The 14,806-nt window shown below is 44.3% G+C and overlaps 1 protein-coding gene across 1 annotated transcript in view; it reads left to right on the top strand.

The window, feature by feature from the left end:
* Positions 1–14,806, top strand: part of LRPPRC (leucine rich pentatricopeptide repeat containing) — a 213,246-nt gene that overhangs the window by 128,179 nt on the left and 70,261 nt on the right. Inside the window, exons 24-25 of the mRNA XM_073564219.1 lie at positions 5,822–5,946; positions 11,181–11,287. Of these exons, the coding sequence (XP_073420320.1) occupies positions 5,822–5,946; positions 11,181–11,287 (232 nt within the window). The remainder of the gene's footprint in view (positions 1–5,821; positions 5,947–11,180; positions 11,288–14,806) is intronic.

Genomic DNA, 14,806 nt, shown 5'->3' with positions numbered 1-14,806 from the left:
TTTTAAAAAACTGCATCACCTGAAAGGTTTTTGAGCTCATAGATAATGTTTTCAATAGCAAAAGCAGATTAGAAATCTGCTCTATCTATCCATTTATCCATATCTGTCAATCCATATCGTATCTGTACCAAAAAGAATGAAAACCGGGTAGTACACCAATATATATTCTGTTCTATCTAAATATCTTGATTATTGGATCATAAAAATGATTAAATGTCTGAGGTTCACATTGTACTACAATAAATTTTTCACTTAAATATAAGCAATATGTGTGGGAGTCGGAGTCGTGGAGTTGGAGTTGGAGTCGGTGTAAGGGAAATTGAGGAGTCGGAGTCGCAAGTTTGGCTTACCGACTCCACAGCCTTGCTTGAAGGGTCAAGTTTCGGCACTGTCCATTTTATTTCAGAAAACGCTGGCCTCCCGGCCCCAGGTCAAAACCTTCCTCCAGGGTGTGGCTCACACGGTTCCTCCGTACCGAGCTCCCGTGGATCCTTGGGATCTTAATTTGGTTCTTCAGGTTCTGCAGGGTCCTCCTTTTGAACCTCTCAGGGACGTTTCCCTTTCCCTCCTTTATTGGAAAGTGGCCTTTCTGGTGGCCATTACCTCCATCCGGCGCGTGTCGGAATTAGCGGTACTTTCTTGCCGCTCTCCTTTTTTTGGTCCTTCATCAGGACAAGGTAGTTCTGCGGCCTCCGCCCTCTTTTCTTCCGAAGGTGGTATCTTCGTTTCACCTCAATGAGGACATTGTTCTGCCATCCTTCTGCCCGAGCCCAGCTCACCCTCGGGAGCGGTCTTTTAACAAGCTGGACCTAGTCAGGGCATTGAGAGTCTATCTAGCCCGGACGACTTCCTTGAGGAAGTCAGACTCTGTTCATCACCCAGCCTCAAAGGCCACTATTGCGCTCTGGATCAGATCGGCAATTTTGGAGGCATACCGGGTCAAGCATCGAGTGGCCCCTCCAGGGATCAGAGCGCACTCTACCCGGGCGGTGGGTGCCTCCTGGGCGGTGCGCCACAGAGCTTCCGCGCTGCAGCTTTGCAAGGCTGCAACGTGGTCATCGGTTCACACCTTTGTGAAATTCTACAGGGTCCACACCTACGCTTCGGCGGACGCCAGCCTAGGTAGAAGGATTCTGCAGGCTGCGGTGGCGAGTCCACTGGCCTGATGGAAGTTTGTTTCCCACCCCAGGGACTGCTTTGGGACGTCCCATGGTCTCTGTGTCCCCCAATAAGGCGAACGAGAAAACAGGATTTTTTGGGTTGCTTACCGTAAAATCTGTTTCTCGGAGCCTTCATTGGGGGACACAGCACCCTCCCATGTTCTACAACTCCTGTTCTTATGTTTGTCGGTTTGTTACAGTTGAGTTGTTTGTTCTGTTTTCAATCTATTCTGTTACTTCTCCTACTGCTTTCTCACTAACTGAGGAACTTCCTGCCGGTCGGTGGGGTGTACACTGCGGAGGAGGAGCTAACCTTTTTTTGTGCATAGTGTCAGCCTCCTAGTGGCAGCAGCATACACCCATGGTCTCTGTGTCCCCCAATGAAGGCTCCGAGAAACAGATTTTACGGTAAGCAACCCAAAAAATCCTGTTTTTTCTGATTGCAAGTAAAGGTTCCTCCAGCTGTTGGAGAGCACAGGGAGCTTCTGACAATGATGCTTCTTACATTTGGGGGGGTCTGGAAAAATGGATTGTAATCGGGCATCTTTTTGTAGTAAAGGTTGTAATTTCCATGCAGCTCCCCTTAGCACCTCCAGATTTGGGTTGTAGGTGACCACTAGAGGCATCCGGTTATTTTCTTCTTTAGCTTTGTAATGTAGCAGGTGATCTTGGATGGTAGCCCTGATTCAAAAAGGTCTTTTTGAGGCGACCAAGGTGTTTGTCTCTATCCATGGGGTTGTGGGTTTGGAACATATACGATTGTGCTACCATCCAAGAACAATTGAAAACCAAATTACAAGAGCCACCAGAATGTCAAGGAATCACCTGCTACATTACAAAGCTAAAGGAGAAAATAACCGGGTGCCTCTAGTGGTCACCTACAACCAAAACTGGAAGTGCTGAGGGGAGCTGCACGGAAATTACAACCTTTACTACAAAATGATGCCCGATTACAATCCATATTTCCAGACCCCCCACTACTGTGCTTTAGGCAGCCCCCAAATCTAAGAAGCATCATTGTCAGAAGCTCCCTGTCCTCTCCAACAGCTGGAGGAACCTTTACTTGCAATCAGAAAAAATGTAAAACCTGTCCATCTATAATGACCACGGACAAGATAAAGATCCCCAATTCACATCAGGACTGCAAGATACCAGGTACTTTCAGCTGCATTACATCTAATGTGGTGTACTTAATTATTTGTACTAAATGTCCAACTGGGGGTCTGTATGTGGGGGAGACAGGGCAAAAGCTTAGAACAAGGATGAATGCTCATCGTCACACAATAAGAGAAAAAAGAATGGATCTACCTGTGGCAAAACATTTTTGTATGATGGACCACAACACCAGGGAGATGAAATTACTGGTATTGAAAGGCAACTTCACATCTCAGAGAGAGAGAAGAGTCTGTGAGTATAAATTTATGACGACCTTTGACACTCTCAGTGCTGGAATGAATGTGTCGCATGGATTTATGTCTTTTTACATCAATTAAGGAATTTGCGCCTAAGACCTTGTGGGGGCATCACAACACATTAGGAGACCCCAATCAGAGGACAATAAAACATCCGGACTCCTTATCCATGAACTGGTCCAATATTTATGTTTCTGCCTCTCCCATAATGATAGTTCTGCTTCACGTCACTTGTCTCATTTATTGCATTTTTTCTGTGCTGTATTGTGCATAAATATGTGACTCTTCAGATTTTGTATTAGTCTATGCCTGATGAAGAGACCTGAGTAGTCTCGAAAGCTTGCAATGTGTTACCATCTTTTCAGTTAGCCATTAAAAGGTATCAACCACTGAGGACTCTCAATTCTGAATATTTTTCTATGCTTTAGCAAGATATTTAACAGGAATCTACATTTGTGAGCCCTGTTAGGTCCTGTTTTAATGGTAAATTTGCTTCCAACCAAAAATAAATAAAAATCTGTTCACTTTCTTTAAACTGTTGTAAACCCACAAACTACTCTGCCACATATGCCCATGAAATGGTATTTTACCAGTTTTGGGGGTTTTTTTTTCCCTCGTTACTTGCTCGGTTGTAGATTTCTCTCTGATCTGGTTTCATTTGTAAGAATTATTCTGGACTACAATGAAAAATGTAAAGCGTCTCGTGCTCGAGCTTTGGAACCGATTATTTTTTTTTTTCTTTTTTTATTATTATTACTACGTCTTAAGAGCTTTTTTTTTTTTCCCCCTCCTCATTTTCCCCAGTGTCTTTCTTTTAATTTTCTTTCCATCACTGTTATGTACGCGGAGAATATCTTTTCACATCGTGCATTCTGAGACTGAAGTCAATTAGCTTGTCCATTTGACTGGCACCATAATCGTTCATTAATTAATCGTTTTGACCTAAAACAGTTCTATTCATGCTGTGGGAATTGGGTAGAGTCAGTACTTTGCTATAGGATAATTGTTTTGCCATCATTTTGAAAAGCTGAATTTTCTCGCTGAATGAAATGGCAATCACAGACTGCCTCTCTCCGTATTTAGAGATCTATCTCTCTCGCATTCTGCGCTGTCGATCATACATTCTCGGTAGACAGTCCCTCTCGCCATTGTTTCAAAGTGAATTTTTTGGGGCAGGTGCAACAGTCGGTGCTTAAATTTAAAAAAAAAAAAAAAAAATATATCCCAATCTGACTGCGCAAAATTACTCTGAGTGCTAATTCTGTCATCATCTGCTTGCATATCATCTGCTACAATGTGTCCACGAGCGTGATATCCTCAAAGTGCTCCTATCTGTGCCGCAGCATCACTTTGCAGCATAAAAATTAACCTGTAATTTAGTTTTCACCCCAAATGACAAAAAAGCAGTAAACCTCCACGGGGCGCTGGGAGGTGTGCTCGTAAGGCGGTATTGCTAAAAGGGGAAATTGCACGGGAGCCCTTGTGTTACGTCTCATTTTTCTTTTTGTAATTCTTTATTTAGAGACTCACAACGAAATCCAGGTCCACATAATAATTTAAACCAGACAAGTAGACGAATACAAACCATACAACTTATCTCCCGAACAAGGCAATCGTCCACGACTCCTTAACATCCGGTGACCCGGTAGTAGAGGTCAATGACCCGATTTAGAGGGTCTTCCATTTTGTAACTTTTAACAAACAGTATGAGAGAAAAGACAGAACAAAGGAAGAAGAGGGAGAGCAATTAAAGCGAAAAAATAGAGTGGGGGGGAGACGTAACGGTGCCAAGAGAGGCAAGAAAAAAAAAGTGTTACGTCTCATTTTTACTCTCTTGTCCATGTTACTGCAATCTATATTTTACTTTTTAACTCTATTTTATCTGGGTGTAAAATAGTAATTCAGCCGCTTGGCAACACACAATACGTGCAAGAATGGAGCTAAATTGTGGGGTGTAAAATTGGTGATGAATGTGCATGGATAAGGTGTTATCGGAGCATGCTCGGGGGCTACCCGAGTGACTTCAGCGTGCTTGAATAATATGTTCAAATCCCCAAGGCTGCATATCTTGCGGCTGTTCGACAGCCCCGGGGAATCATATTTTTCAAGCACGCCGAGGATACTCTGTTAGCAAGCGAGCATGCTCAGATATCCGAGATATACCTTATCTGAGAACGTTCGCTCATCACTAGGTAAAATACTTAGGCAAATCCGTAATATGTGAACATGTCCTACTGGTGGAGGGCCATATGGAGGTACAGCTACTTCTTGGAAGAAGAGGGGCACTAGAGATGAATATGAAGATTCGCGCTGCCCTGATCCGGCCTCAAGTTTAGTCTTCCATGGCAGCCGGTTCAGTGTAGCCTCCATTTCTTGCTCTTCCTTTACCCCACAGCATTGTGACATCACTTGATGTAGTTACTGGGCTTCACACTATGTCATGACACACGTTGCAGGGATTAGTAAGAGCAGGAGGTGCCAAGGATGATGGCCGCAATAGAGAAGACTACCTTGGTCTGGCTGCCACAGAAGACCGGACTGGATGCCAGACTTAATGACTTAATTTTTTTTTTTTCTTGCTCAAACTCTAGGGAAAACCTCTCTGATTAAAGCTAGGATCACACAACCGTATCTTCTCCATCCGAGTAAAACGGTTCAATTGTGTTAAATCAAAATCCGATCAACCTCTAATCCCGTAGGATCTGTTTTTCTCAGATGTGGAGAATGGAAAAAAAAGTTGTCCATCTTCTCGATTCTGTCATTCCATGAAATTTAGACTGGACCCTGACATCAGAGTACAGTCTGATATTTTCCTTGGACCCATAGACTTTGGCCAAATGCGATTCATTAATCGTAGGGAAACATCGTGCATACATTTTCCCTCGGACCTCTTGGTCCATGGGAGAAAAAACAGTTGTGCATGGCCTCATAGAATAACATTGGTCAAGTGCGAATCCGATGTATTGACAGATCGCTCTTGGACCAAAACTACTCGCTACAGTGTAACATGAGCTCAGCCTTGTGTATTAAGGGTGTACTCGCTGGTTCCTAGCTGTTATGGGAGCGCAAAAAGCAGAATTTTTTCCAGCAGGGAAAAGTGAGTTGCTGCAGTTATCTAATAAGATTCATTTACATTAGTGGGATATATGGATTCCTCCATTATTCAGGAGTTAAATTGTTTTGTGTTTCCACTTAACCATGACTTTTGCGTTGATGATCGATTACTTTTTTGCTTCTTTTTCGGTACAGGGCTGATCTGTCCTCCTCCCTGAATGCCATGACTGCATGCATTGAAAAGTACAAGTGTGCCCCTCTATTGCATGATGTGCTGAGCCTTCTGGTGGAGAAAGGAGAAACAGATTTGCTTAAAGAAGGTGAGTGTAAAATCAAAAACTGGAATTATATTTTGTGTGTGTGTATAACTAATGATATAACAAGCATGTCCTCTTTTGCTGTTCTGCTCTACAGCAATGGAAAAGTGGGGCATGCGTGACGCAGCCATCTCCCTGCCTACCTCGTCGGCGCGCTCCCTGCCTACCTCGTCGGCGCGCTCCCTGCCTACCTCGTCGGCGCGCTCCCTGCCTACCTCGTCGGCGCGCTCCCTGCCTACCTCGTCGGCGCGCTCCCTGCCTACCTCGTCGGCGCTCGTCCATAAAAATGTAACGGAGCAGCCCTTTAATAATTCAGTTTTTCAATGCGTAGCCTGATGTGCTACACTGGCAAAGTCAATAGACCAGTCACTTAGCACCAACGTGCGCCACAGTTTGCCGCGGGTTGTTGTACTGCATGTTGTCCGGAGCATAAACATAAATTACCGTGTTTGCTATTAAGCTACTTGAGCTCTTTCTCAATTTTCAATATTAATTTGCATGCCTGATATATGGCGTCCCTTCTGAGAAGTGCCTGTATCCCCCCCCGCCTCCTTTTCTCGTACAATATAAGTCGTTATTCCCAGACATTGCCAGGAGCCCGAGTATAATGTGCATTGTATCGGCTCACAATGCCTTATTCATGTCATCTCATTGCTGCTTGGACATCTCCAATCTGTGAGCTCTGAATCCATTTTTTATAAAGAAATGTGTATACGAGAAACCTAGGAAAGGGGAGGAAAAAAAAAGCTTTTTGTAGCACTTAGTACATTTAGCTAACCTAAGCATTTAATTACAAGCCTTCCCATTGAGCTGGCTTTTTTTTAATCCGAGTCCACAGTTAGTCCAGACATTTCAACAAAGCCTAATGAATGACAGGTATTATGCTCACAATATTATCCCGGTGCCCTCCCATGTTTTCATGGATAATGAATTAAAACATCAGCGACCATACTTTCATTCTTACTCCCGGACCCTTTAGACGAACACTCTCTGCGGCTTTTGTGGATAATAGCCGTACATTTTGTAATTGATCTGTAATTGAGAATCACCTTTTCATTTGGGAACATGTACTGCTGTGGGCACAGCGATTTTCTCATTCCTCCCTATGACTGCATGAATGTATGTGATTAAGGGGGAAAAAAAGGTGAGCACTTCACTTCCACCACTCAGCCTTTTTCTTTTTTTTTTTTTTTTTAACTAAATCATTCTCCTGAACCGTTTTTTGAAAGCTTGAAAGCAAATCCAGCTCTTTGATAACTCAATTGTACAGCGGACTGACGGACGGCTAGGAAATAACCGCTGCTAGGTAGATGTCACTATAAAGTTCAACGCTGAAGTTTTGTGGACAGTACATTATCTCTGGGTTGGTTGTGGCTGTCCTAAAAAAATTAGGTTTCTGTCTTTGCTTGTGTAAAGGAAATCCAGATAAAATACAATTTTTTTTTTCCCTCATTTTTAATTTGTTCTTTTTTGGGTACACGGACCATGACCGAAGACCTGTAATCAAGTAGCAGTGGTACTGGAGGCTGCTGGCAAACAGGAGACCCGGGAGGTGGATGGCAGAGGTCCTAGAGGCTGCATGCACACAGGAGACCAGGAAGCTGGTAGCAGAAGTATTGGAGGCTGCAGGCCAGCAGGAGACCTGGCGGTGGCAGGCCAGCAGTAGGAACACTAAAAGTCTTAATACCAGGCTTATATGTAGTCCAGGCAGATGATTACTTGGGAGCACATCTGGCCACCTGCAAAGCCTGATGTAGAGTACAACAGAGTTCAGCGGACTTAAGGCCCTGTCACACTAAGCGATATCGCTAGCAATATCGCTATAACGTCACTGGTTTTTGTGACGTTATAGCGATATCGCTATGTCTGATACTTCCGACCGCTCCCCCGCTGGTTATCGCTGATCGCGCGAGAACGTCCTGGACCGTTTCTCGTCGTCAGCTTTTTGCTGGGATTCCTGCTGTGACGACGAGCGACGCGTGGACGCGGGCGGGAGGACGTCTTCATCGCCTCATCTGACACGTAAGTAGCGACCCCTGACCCCTGCGATGTCGCTGGTGAGATCTGCCTGTGTGGCAGCTCACTAGCGACCACTTAGCGATGTACCAGCAATCCTGACCGCGTCATATCGCTGGTCGGGATCGCCGGTACATCGCTAAGTGTGACAGTACCTTTACATGGCCTGTGCTATGTCCACACTTGCTGTGGAGAACCACCTCAATATCTTCACGCCATGGGCATAGTCGAAGTATGTGCCACCACTTTCAAATCAGTACTGATTTCCTGAATGACGTAGCATTCATAAATTTTTCATGCCCAGCAATATACTTCTACTTCTTTCCCACCCTGAACCTAAATGTGACTGCACTTTTCCCATGCATAATCACCATACTTGGTGCTCTGCTTTCTGCTGCTAGCTCCCTTTTATTTGGTTGCCTTTTCTACTCTTCTCAAAAATTATAACTACAGAGGCATGGAAAGAGCAATGCAAAGTGTGACCAAGGCCTCCACTGCCTCTGCACATTGTGTGATGAACCACCGCAGATGACAATGTCAACAGAGAATGGCAGAGGGAGGCGAGGTCCAGGCTTTTAACAGTGCTCCCCCATTTCTCTGCGGCAAACATTTTGGTGGAGAGAACAGACCACTGAACAGACAGGAGGGCAAGGAAAGGCAGGCTGTAACCTGACCTCCACTGAACCAAGACACAAGTTGAAGGATCAAGATTGGGCTAAGAAATATCTGAAGACAGGTTTTTCAAAGGTTTTATGGACTGATGAGTTAAGTGACTGTTGACAGATGAGATAGGTCTGTTACTTGATCAGTAACGGGTGCAGACCTCTTCGACTCAGACCGTATCCTAAGCACACGTTGTTAGTTTGGGTCACAATGGCTCTGGTTTAGCAGTTCGAAATATGGGCTCTGTAAGGTTACAGAATTGGCCTACAAGTTGAACCTGTGGTAAATATACTTTAAAAGCTACTGGGGACCGAGCCATGCTGGAGACTAGTTGGACAGGCTAGTCCCTGGTGCCTTCTCCCCACCCGCTGCCCAGGAGTGACTGGTTTCTTCCTATTCACGCATGTAGGGTCAAACCAGGGCAACGGACAGGAGAAGCCTCCAGGGATGGGCAGCATGTGTTAGGCCTCTTTCACACTTCAGTTTTTTACAATCAGTCACAATCCGCCAGGTTTTGAAAAAAACGGATCCGCAATTTTTTTTTTGAGGATCCGTTTTTTCCCCATTGACTTTCATTATAGGCAGATTGTGACGGATTGCCATCCGTTGCATCCAGTTTTTTTGCGGATCCGCCAAAAGTTGCTGTCCGTCACCATCCTTAAAGATTTCAAAACGGAGCTTGCAACGTTTTTTTCTCTGGCGGATCCTCCAGACACTAATTTAACCCGAAATTCTTTCTGGTTGCCGGAGAAAAAAAAAATCTCTTTCCAAGCTGCGATTCCTTTAAAATTCTTCATTTGTCGGATCCGTCAAAAAAACAGACGGGTGGCATCCGTTGTCATCAGTTCTAAAACGGATCCGCCATCCGTCCTTTTGGCGGATTTTGACAAAAAACTCAAGTGTGAAAGAGGCTTTAGCTGTCTGGTTCCCTTTAAGAGGAATGGTGTTCAGCACCCTTACCCACAAAGAATAAAGGAAGACCTCATATTCTCCTGTTGGGGCTACTTTTTTTATAGGCTGATTAACTGGATGCTCTTCATCAGGCATTAACCCCTTAATGACCGGAGCTTTTTTTCTTTTTTACGTTTTCGTTTTTCACTCCCCTTCTTCCCAGAGCCATAACTTCTTTATTTTTCCGTCAATATGGCCATGTGAGGGCTTATTTTTTGCGGAACGAGTTGTACTTTTGAAAGACATCATTGGTTTAAGCATGTCGTGTACTTGAAAATGGGAAAAAAAAAATTCCAAGTGTTGTGAAATTGCAAAAAAGTGAAATCTCACTCTTGTTTTTTGTTTGGCGTTTTTAGCTAGGTTCACTAAATATTGAAACTGATTTGCCATTATGATAATCCAGGTCATTACGAGTTCATAGACACCAAACATGTCTAGGTTATTTTTTTATTTAAGTGGTGAAAAAAAATTCCAAAATTTGCTAACAAAAAAAAAAAAAGAAATTGCGCCATTTTCCAATACCCGTAGCGTCTCTATTTTTTGTGATGTCAGGTTGGGTGAGGGCTTATTTTTTGTGTGACGAGCTGACATTCTAAAGAATACCATTTATATGCAGATATGATCTTTTGATCGCCCGTTATTGCATTTTAATGCAATGTCGCAGCAACCAAAAAAAGTAATTCTGGCTTTTTGGTGGTTTTTTTTTTTTTTTTTTATCGCTACGCCGTTTAGCGATCAGATTAATCTTTTTTTTTTTTTTTTTTGATTGGGCGATTCTGAACGCGGCGATACCTAATGTGTATGTGAGATTTTTTTTGTTTTATTTTGAATGGGGCGAAAGGGGGGTGATTTTAAACTTTTTTTTTTTTTTTTTTTTTATATTTTGTTCATATTTTTAAAATCTATTTTTGTTTTTTTTTTTTAAATTTTGGCATGCTTCAATAGCCTCCATGCGAGGCTAGAAGCATCCACTACTTGATCTGCTCTGCTACATATAGGCGATGAGCAGATCACCTATATGTAGCAGAATTACAGCATTGCTATGATCGCCGACCACCGGGTGGCACTCATAGCAGTCCGGCATCAACCACCATAGAGGTCTCAAGGAGACCTCTGGTTGTGATGGCAACGCATCGCTGACCCCTGATCATGTGACGGGGGTCAGCGATGCGCGTCTTTCCGGCCCAACGGCTGGAAGCTCTTGTTAAATGCCGCTGTCGGCGTTTGACAGCGGCATTTAACTAGTTAATAGGCGCCGGTGGATCTCGATTCCACCTGCGCCTATAGCGGGCACACGTCAGCTGTTCAAAACGGCTGACATGTCCCGACTTTGATGCGGGCTCACCGCCGTAGCCCTCATCAAAGCGGGGTATCTGACCTTGGATGTACTATTGCGTCCAAGCTCAGAAAGGGGTTAACCATAAAGGTATAGGACACCCCCTACTGTAGCCTCAGCTGAAGATTTGCCTTGCCCACGACTTACAACCTTCTGTGGCCCTGTATTTTTTTTTTTTCCTTTATGCCCCGTGACCAACATGCGTGGATCTAGAGACCGGATCAAGTAATCTAAATCTCATAACACTATAACCTTTTTATTTTTCCAACAGCCGTGGACCGCTTAAGTGACTTTATGGGTGAGCAGTCGATGCTCCATGAACTTTTCTTTGCCTTCATCAAAGCAGGAAAATACAGCGAGGCCGAGAAGATTGCAGAGGTGAGTGCGGCAAGTGCGCTCCTCTAATCACTGTGTCACCGAGCGGCCATGCTTAATTGGAAGACATTTACTATGGTAACCTTTAATTACGCCTCCTCCAATTCATATTAATCGAATATTGCTTTAATAATGGGAAGGTTGGAAATATAAAAACACCAAAGGACGGGCTTCCTTGGCCGGTGACATAAGTGTGCCTTTATCAGTGTGCCTTTATCAGTGTAATTATAGATCAGGAATAGCGGTCTGGACTCTGACTCCTTTGGCTCATCATGGTCAGATGGAGAGAAAGAAACCGCGAATATTTGCATAATAAATCTTGAATCGTGGAACAATTAAATTATAGCAGCATTCCTGGGTGTAAAGTTATTTAATCCTCCGAGCTAAGGAATTCTTTCTTGTACTTAAAAGCTCTGGAATTTAATTTGCGTCCGTCCTTGCTAAGATTTAGCCGTTGCGCTTGTCTTCGAGTTAATCGGCCAAGTGCTGTCGGCTAACGTTTGGCATTTTCATTTACCGGGAATCCTTTTTTTTTTCTTTTTTTTTTTTTTTTCTCCTATTTGTCTTTTTATTTTCATTGTCCCCTCCCGCTGTGGTAAGCAGCTTATAGGGAAGGGGTAGGTGACAAATTTGGTCTGCTAGGGCTTAGTATATTTTATCTGGGAGTTGATTGAAATTTTCCTTCCTGAAACTGATAAGTCAAGAGTCTGCAGAGATTGCACCCAGAGAGTAATTATGTTCCTCGTAAACTTTTTTTTTTTTTTTTTTCCTCCTGGGTTATTTTTCTAAGGGACATGGTGTATTATTGGCACAATGTTCGGATTTGTAATTGTGTCTTTTCTCCGTCTTCCCAGGGCATTTTTAAAGTAACGGGACCTTCAATTATAAGACAATAGAGCTTCAGTTAAAAGGATTTTTTTTCTTATTTTCAGTACAGACTTCTGATAATTTGGTTTAATATGATTGGTACCTTAATGGTAATTTTTTTTACTTCACTCTGATAGACGCTTAGACAGGCGGCTTAAAGGTTTTTACTGATCGTGTAAAATTATTGCAAACCAGTAGGATAGGTCATTCCCGTGATTGTAGGTCCAACCTGTGGAAATGTCTCCAATATGGAGAATAAGGAGGCAATGATGGTATAGCGGTAGACTGTTGTGCTTTGCCTTGCCTTGCCTCGCCTCACTACGCAGACCTAGGTCAAAAAACAGGTGTGCAAGGAAAAATTAACGACACTCCACCACTGCAAAAATTAGTAGTCCCAACACTGCATCTTTAGACCTCAATGAGGCATCAGTTTTTCACATACGAGTGCTTTTCACAGATGGCACTCGTTCCTTTGATAGTGTATGGCAGGGGTGTCTAACTCATTTTCATTGAGGGCCACATCAGCATTATGGTTAACTTCTTTTGTAATTGTAAGGGCTCATGGAGACGCCTGTGCAACTCGAGCACGGACTGCAATGCCCAGAATGGTCAGGGCTGTAAGAGTTATCCCTGGGTAGTAGGGCAATAAGACAGCTCTCCGTGGGTAGTAAGGCTAAGAGTCCTAGGCAGCAGGGCGCGAAGAGCACTGTCCCTGGGCAGCAGGGTGCGAAGAGCACTGTCCCTGGGCAGCAGGGCGCGAAGAGCACTGTCCCTGGGCAGCAGGGCGCGAAGAGCACTGTCCCTGGGCAGCAGGGCGCGAAGAGCACTGTCCCTGGGCAGCAGGGCGCGAAGAGCACTGTCCCTGGGCAGCAGGGCGCGAAGAGCACTGTCCCTGGGCAGCAGGGCGCGAAGAGCACTGTCCCTGGGCAGCAGGGCGCGAAGAGCACTGTCCCTGGGCAGCAGGGCGCGAAGAGCACTGTCCCTGGGCAGCAGGGCGCGAAGAGCACTGTCCCTGGGCAGCAGGGCGCGAAGAACGATCCCATACCTCACGGTCAAAGATGGATTGCGCCCTATGTTAAGTACTGGCTGGGTCTGCTCTGATTAAAAAACGGAACCACAAAAAAGTACTGGCTGACTACGTTCTTTATGTTCACTTTTTGTGCTGGCCGACTGCGTTCATTGTTGACTCTGACAAAGATGGCACCCGCTCCTTGTTCTGGTGCCGCCCCCTCTTTAGTGTGGATATGTTTGTAGGTCTTTGAGATGAAAATCCAAATCCATCAACACTTTTATATCCTCCATCTGTTGCAGCAGTTTTCAGAACACAGCATTTTAATGAATATGCAAATGAGGCAAGTAGTCCTCTGGGTGTGACATGGAGCACTTTGCGCACCTCTGCATCCTGAGATTGTGTCCCCGCCCAGTGCCAGCTTCTTTAGCTTGATTCATAACTCACTGTCTGATTTCTTTTCTTGGTGCCTGAAGTCACACAGACAGTGAACTCCTAATCAAGCGCTCTCACACCCAGAGCATTTCACTATTCATTTGCATATGAATTAAAAGGCTGATTTGTTTGGAATGCAGCAACAGATAAAAGATATAACGGTGTCGATGGATTTACGTTTCAAAGACCTGCATGTCCATATATGTGGTTGGGGAGGTTGATCTTACTGACTACATTTTAATACTCCATCCATTGTTGTCCTGGAGAAATGTACCATTAGATGTTTGACCAATGCATCAGGTCTAGGGACAAAATTCAAGCACTCTTGTAAGAATGCGGACAATATGCATGTGTGTAAGGGGACCAAACAGTCAAAGAGATTATATAGCTTTTAAGAAGTGATGTCCTAGCCTATAAATCAGGCTTGTGGCGGTCTGACTACTGGCGCTTCTGACAGTCACCTGTTTGTAGAGATTGTGACCCTAGTAGCCGATGGCTATAGATGTTGGAGGATGTAGCGCTGCGCTGCGGACTGTAGGGGTTGGGATTTAATGTTGACGTCCTACGCTTCAACTATTTCTAATTCCCCACGCTGCATGCAGTGGCACTTGTAAAGAAGCCATACATGTGATTGATGTGCCGAGCGTGCATGTTTACCGGGGTACAGCGGGATTTTGCAGTGGTGTTATTGGCCAAACAAGCAATCGGGCGGCAGCAGCAGCAGCGTCCAAACCCGTCGATTCTGCAGACTTTCACCTAATGATGCTGAGATCTGTGGGGCTGTTTGTTGCTTTGAACACTTGGTTAATTATTGTACTCGGTCCTTTTCTTTGTGGCGGTGCAAGAATTTTTAATTTTGGGTTACAAGGGTAAAATTCTTGCACTTGGGATCCTGTAATTTTAACCCTATGTTTCCTGTAGCGCTTTAATTTTTATGTAGGTTATGGATTCAGCTGGGAAAAGCATTTGATGTTAGCGAAAATATTGAAGTGGGGGAGCTGATGAATTGCAAGTCTTCCCATTTGCTTGGTGATTGACTAACTGCGCCTGGCACTCACAATCTGTAATAATCCATGTGATTGATAAGGTGACATGTTTAAAAAACAGTTGTTTGGAGGCAGGTGTCAAGTGAGAATGGAGGCTTTCTGCGCTTTGTTATCCCCTTTGTTCTTATGCTAATGCTATTGAGCGTATTTTGTTTCTTTCCCATT

Source organism: Dendrobates tinctorius, unplaced genomic scaffold (assembly GCF_039654945.1).
Source record: "Dendrobates tinctorius isolate UK_male_01 unplaced genomic scaffold, ASM3965494v1 ptg000434l, whole genome shotgun sequence".
Taxonomy (NCBI): Eukaryota; Metazoa; Chordata; class Amphibia; order Anura; family Dendrobatidae; genus Dendrobates; species Dendrobates tinctorius.
Note: the sequence above shows the minus strand (reverse complement) of the source record. Positions and strands in the feature narration are given on the sequence as shown.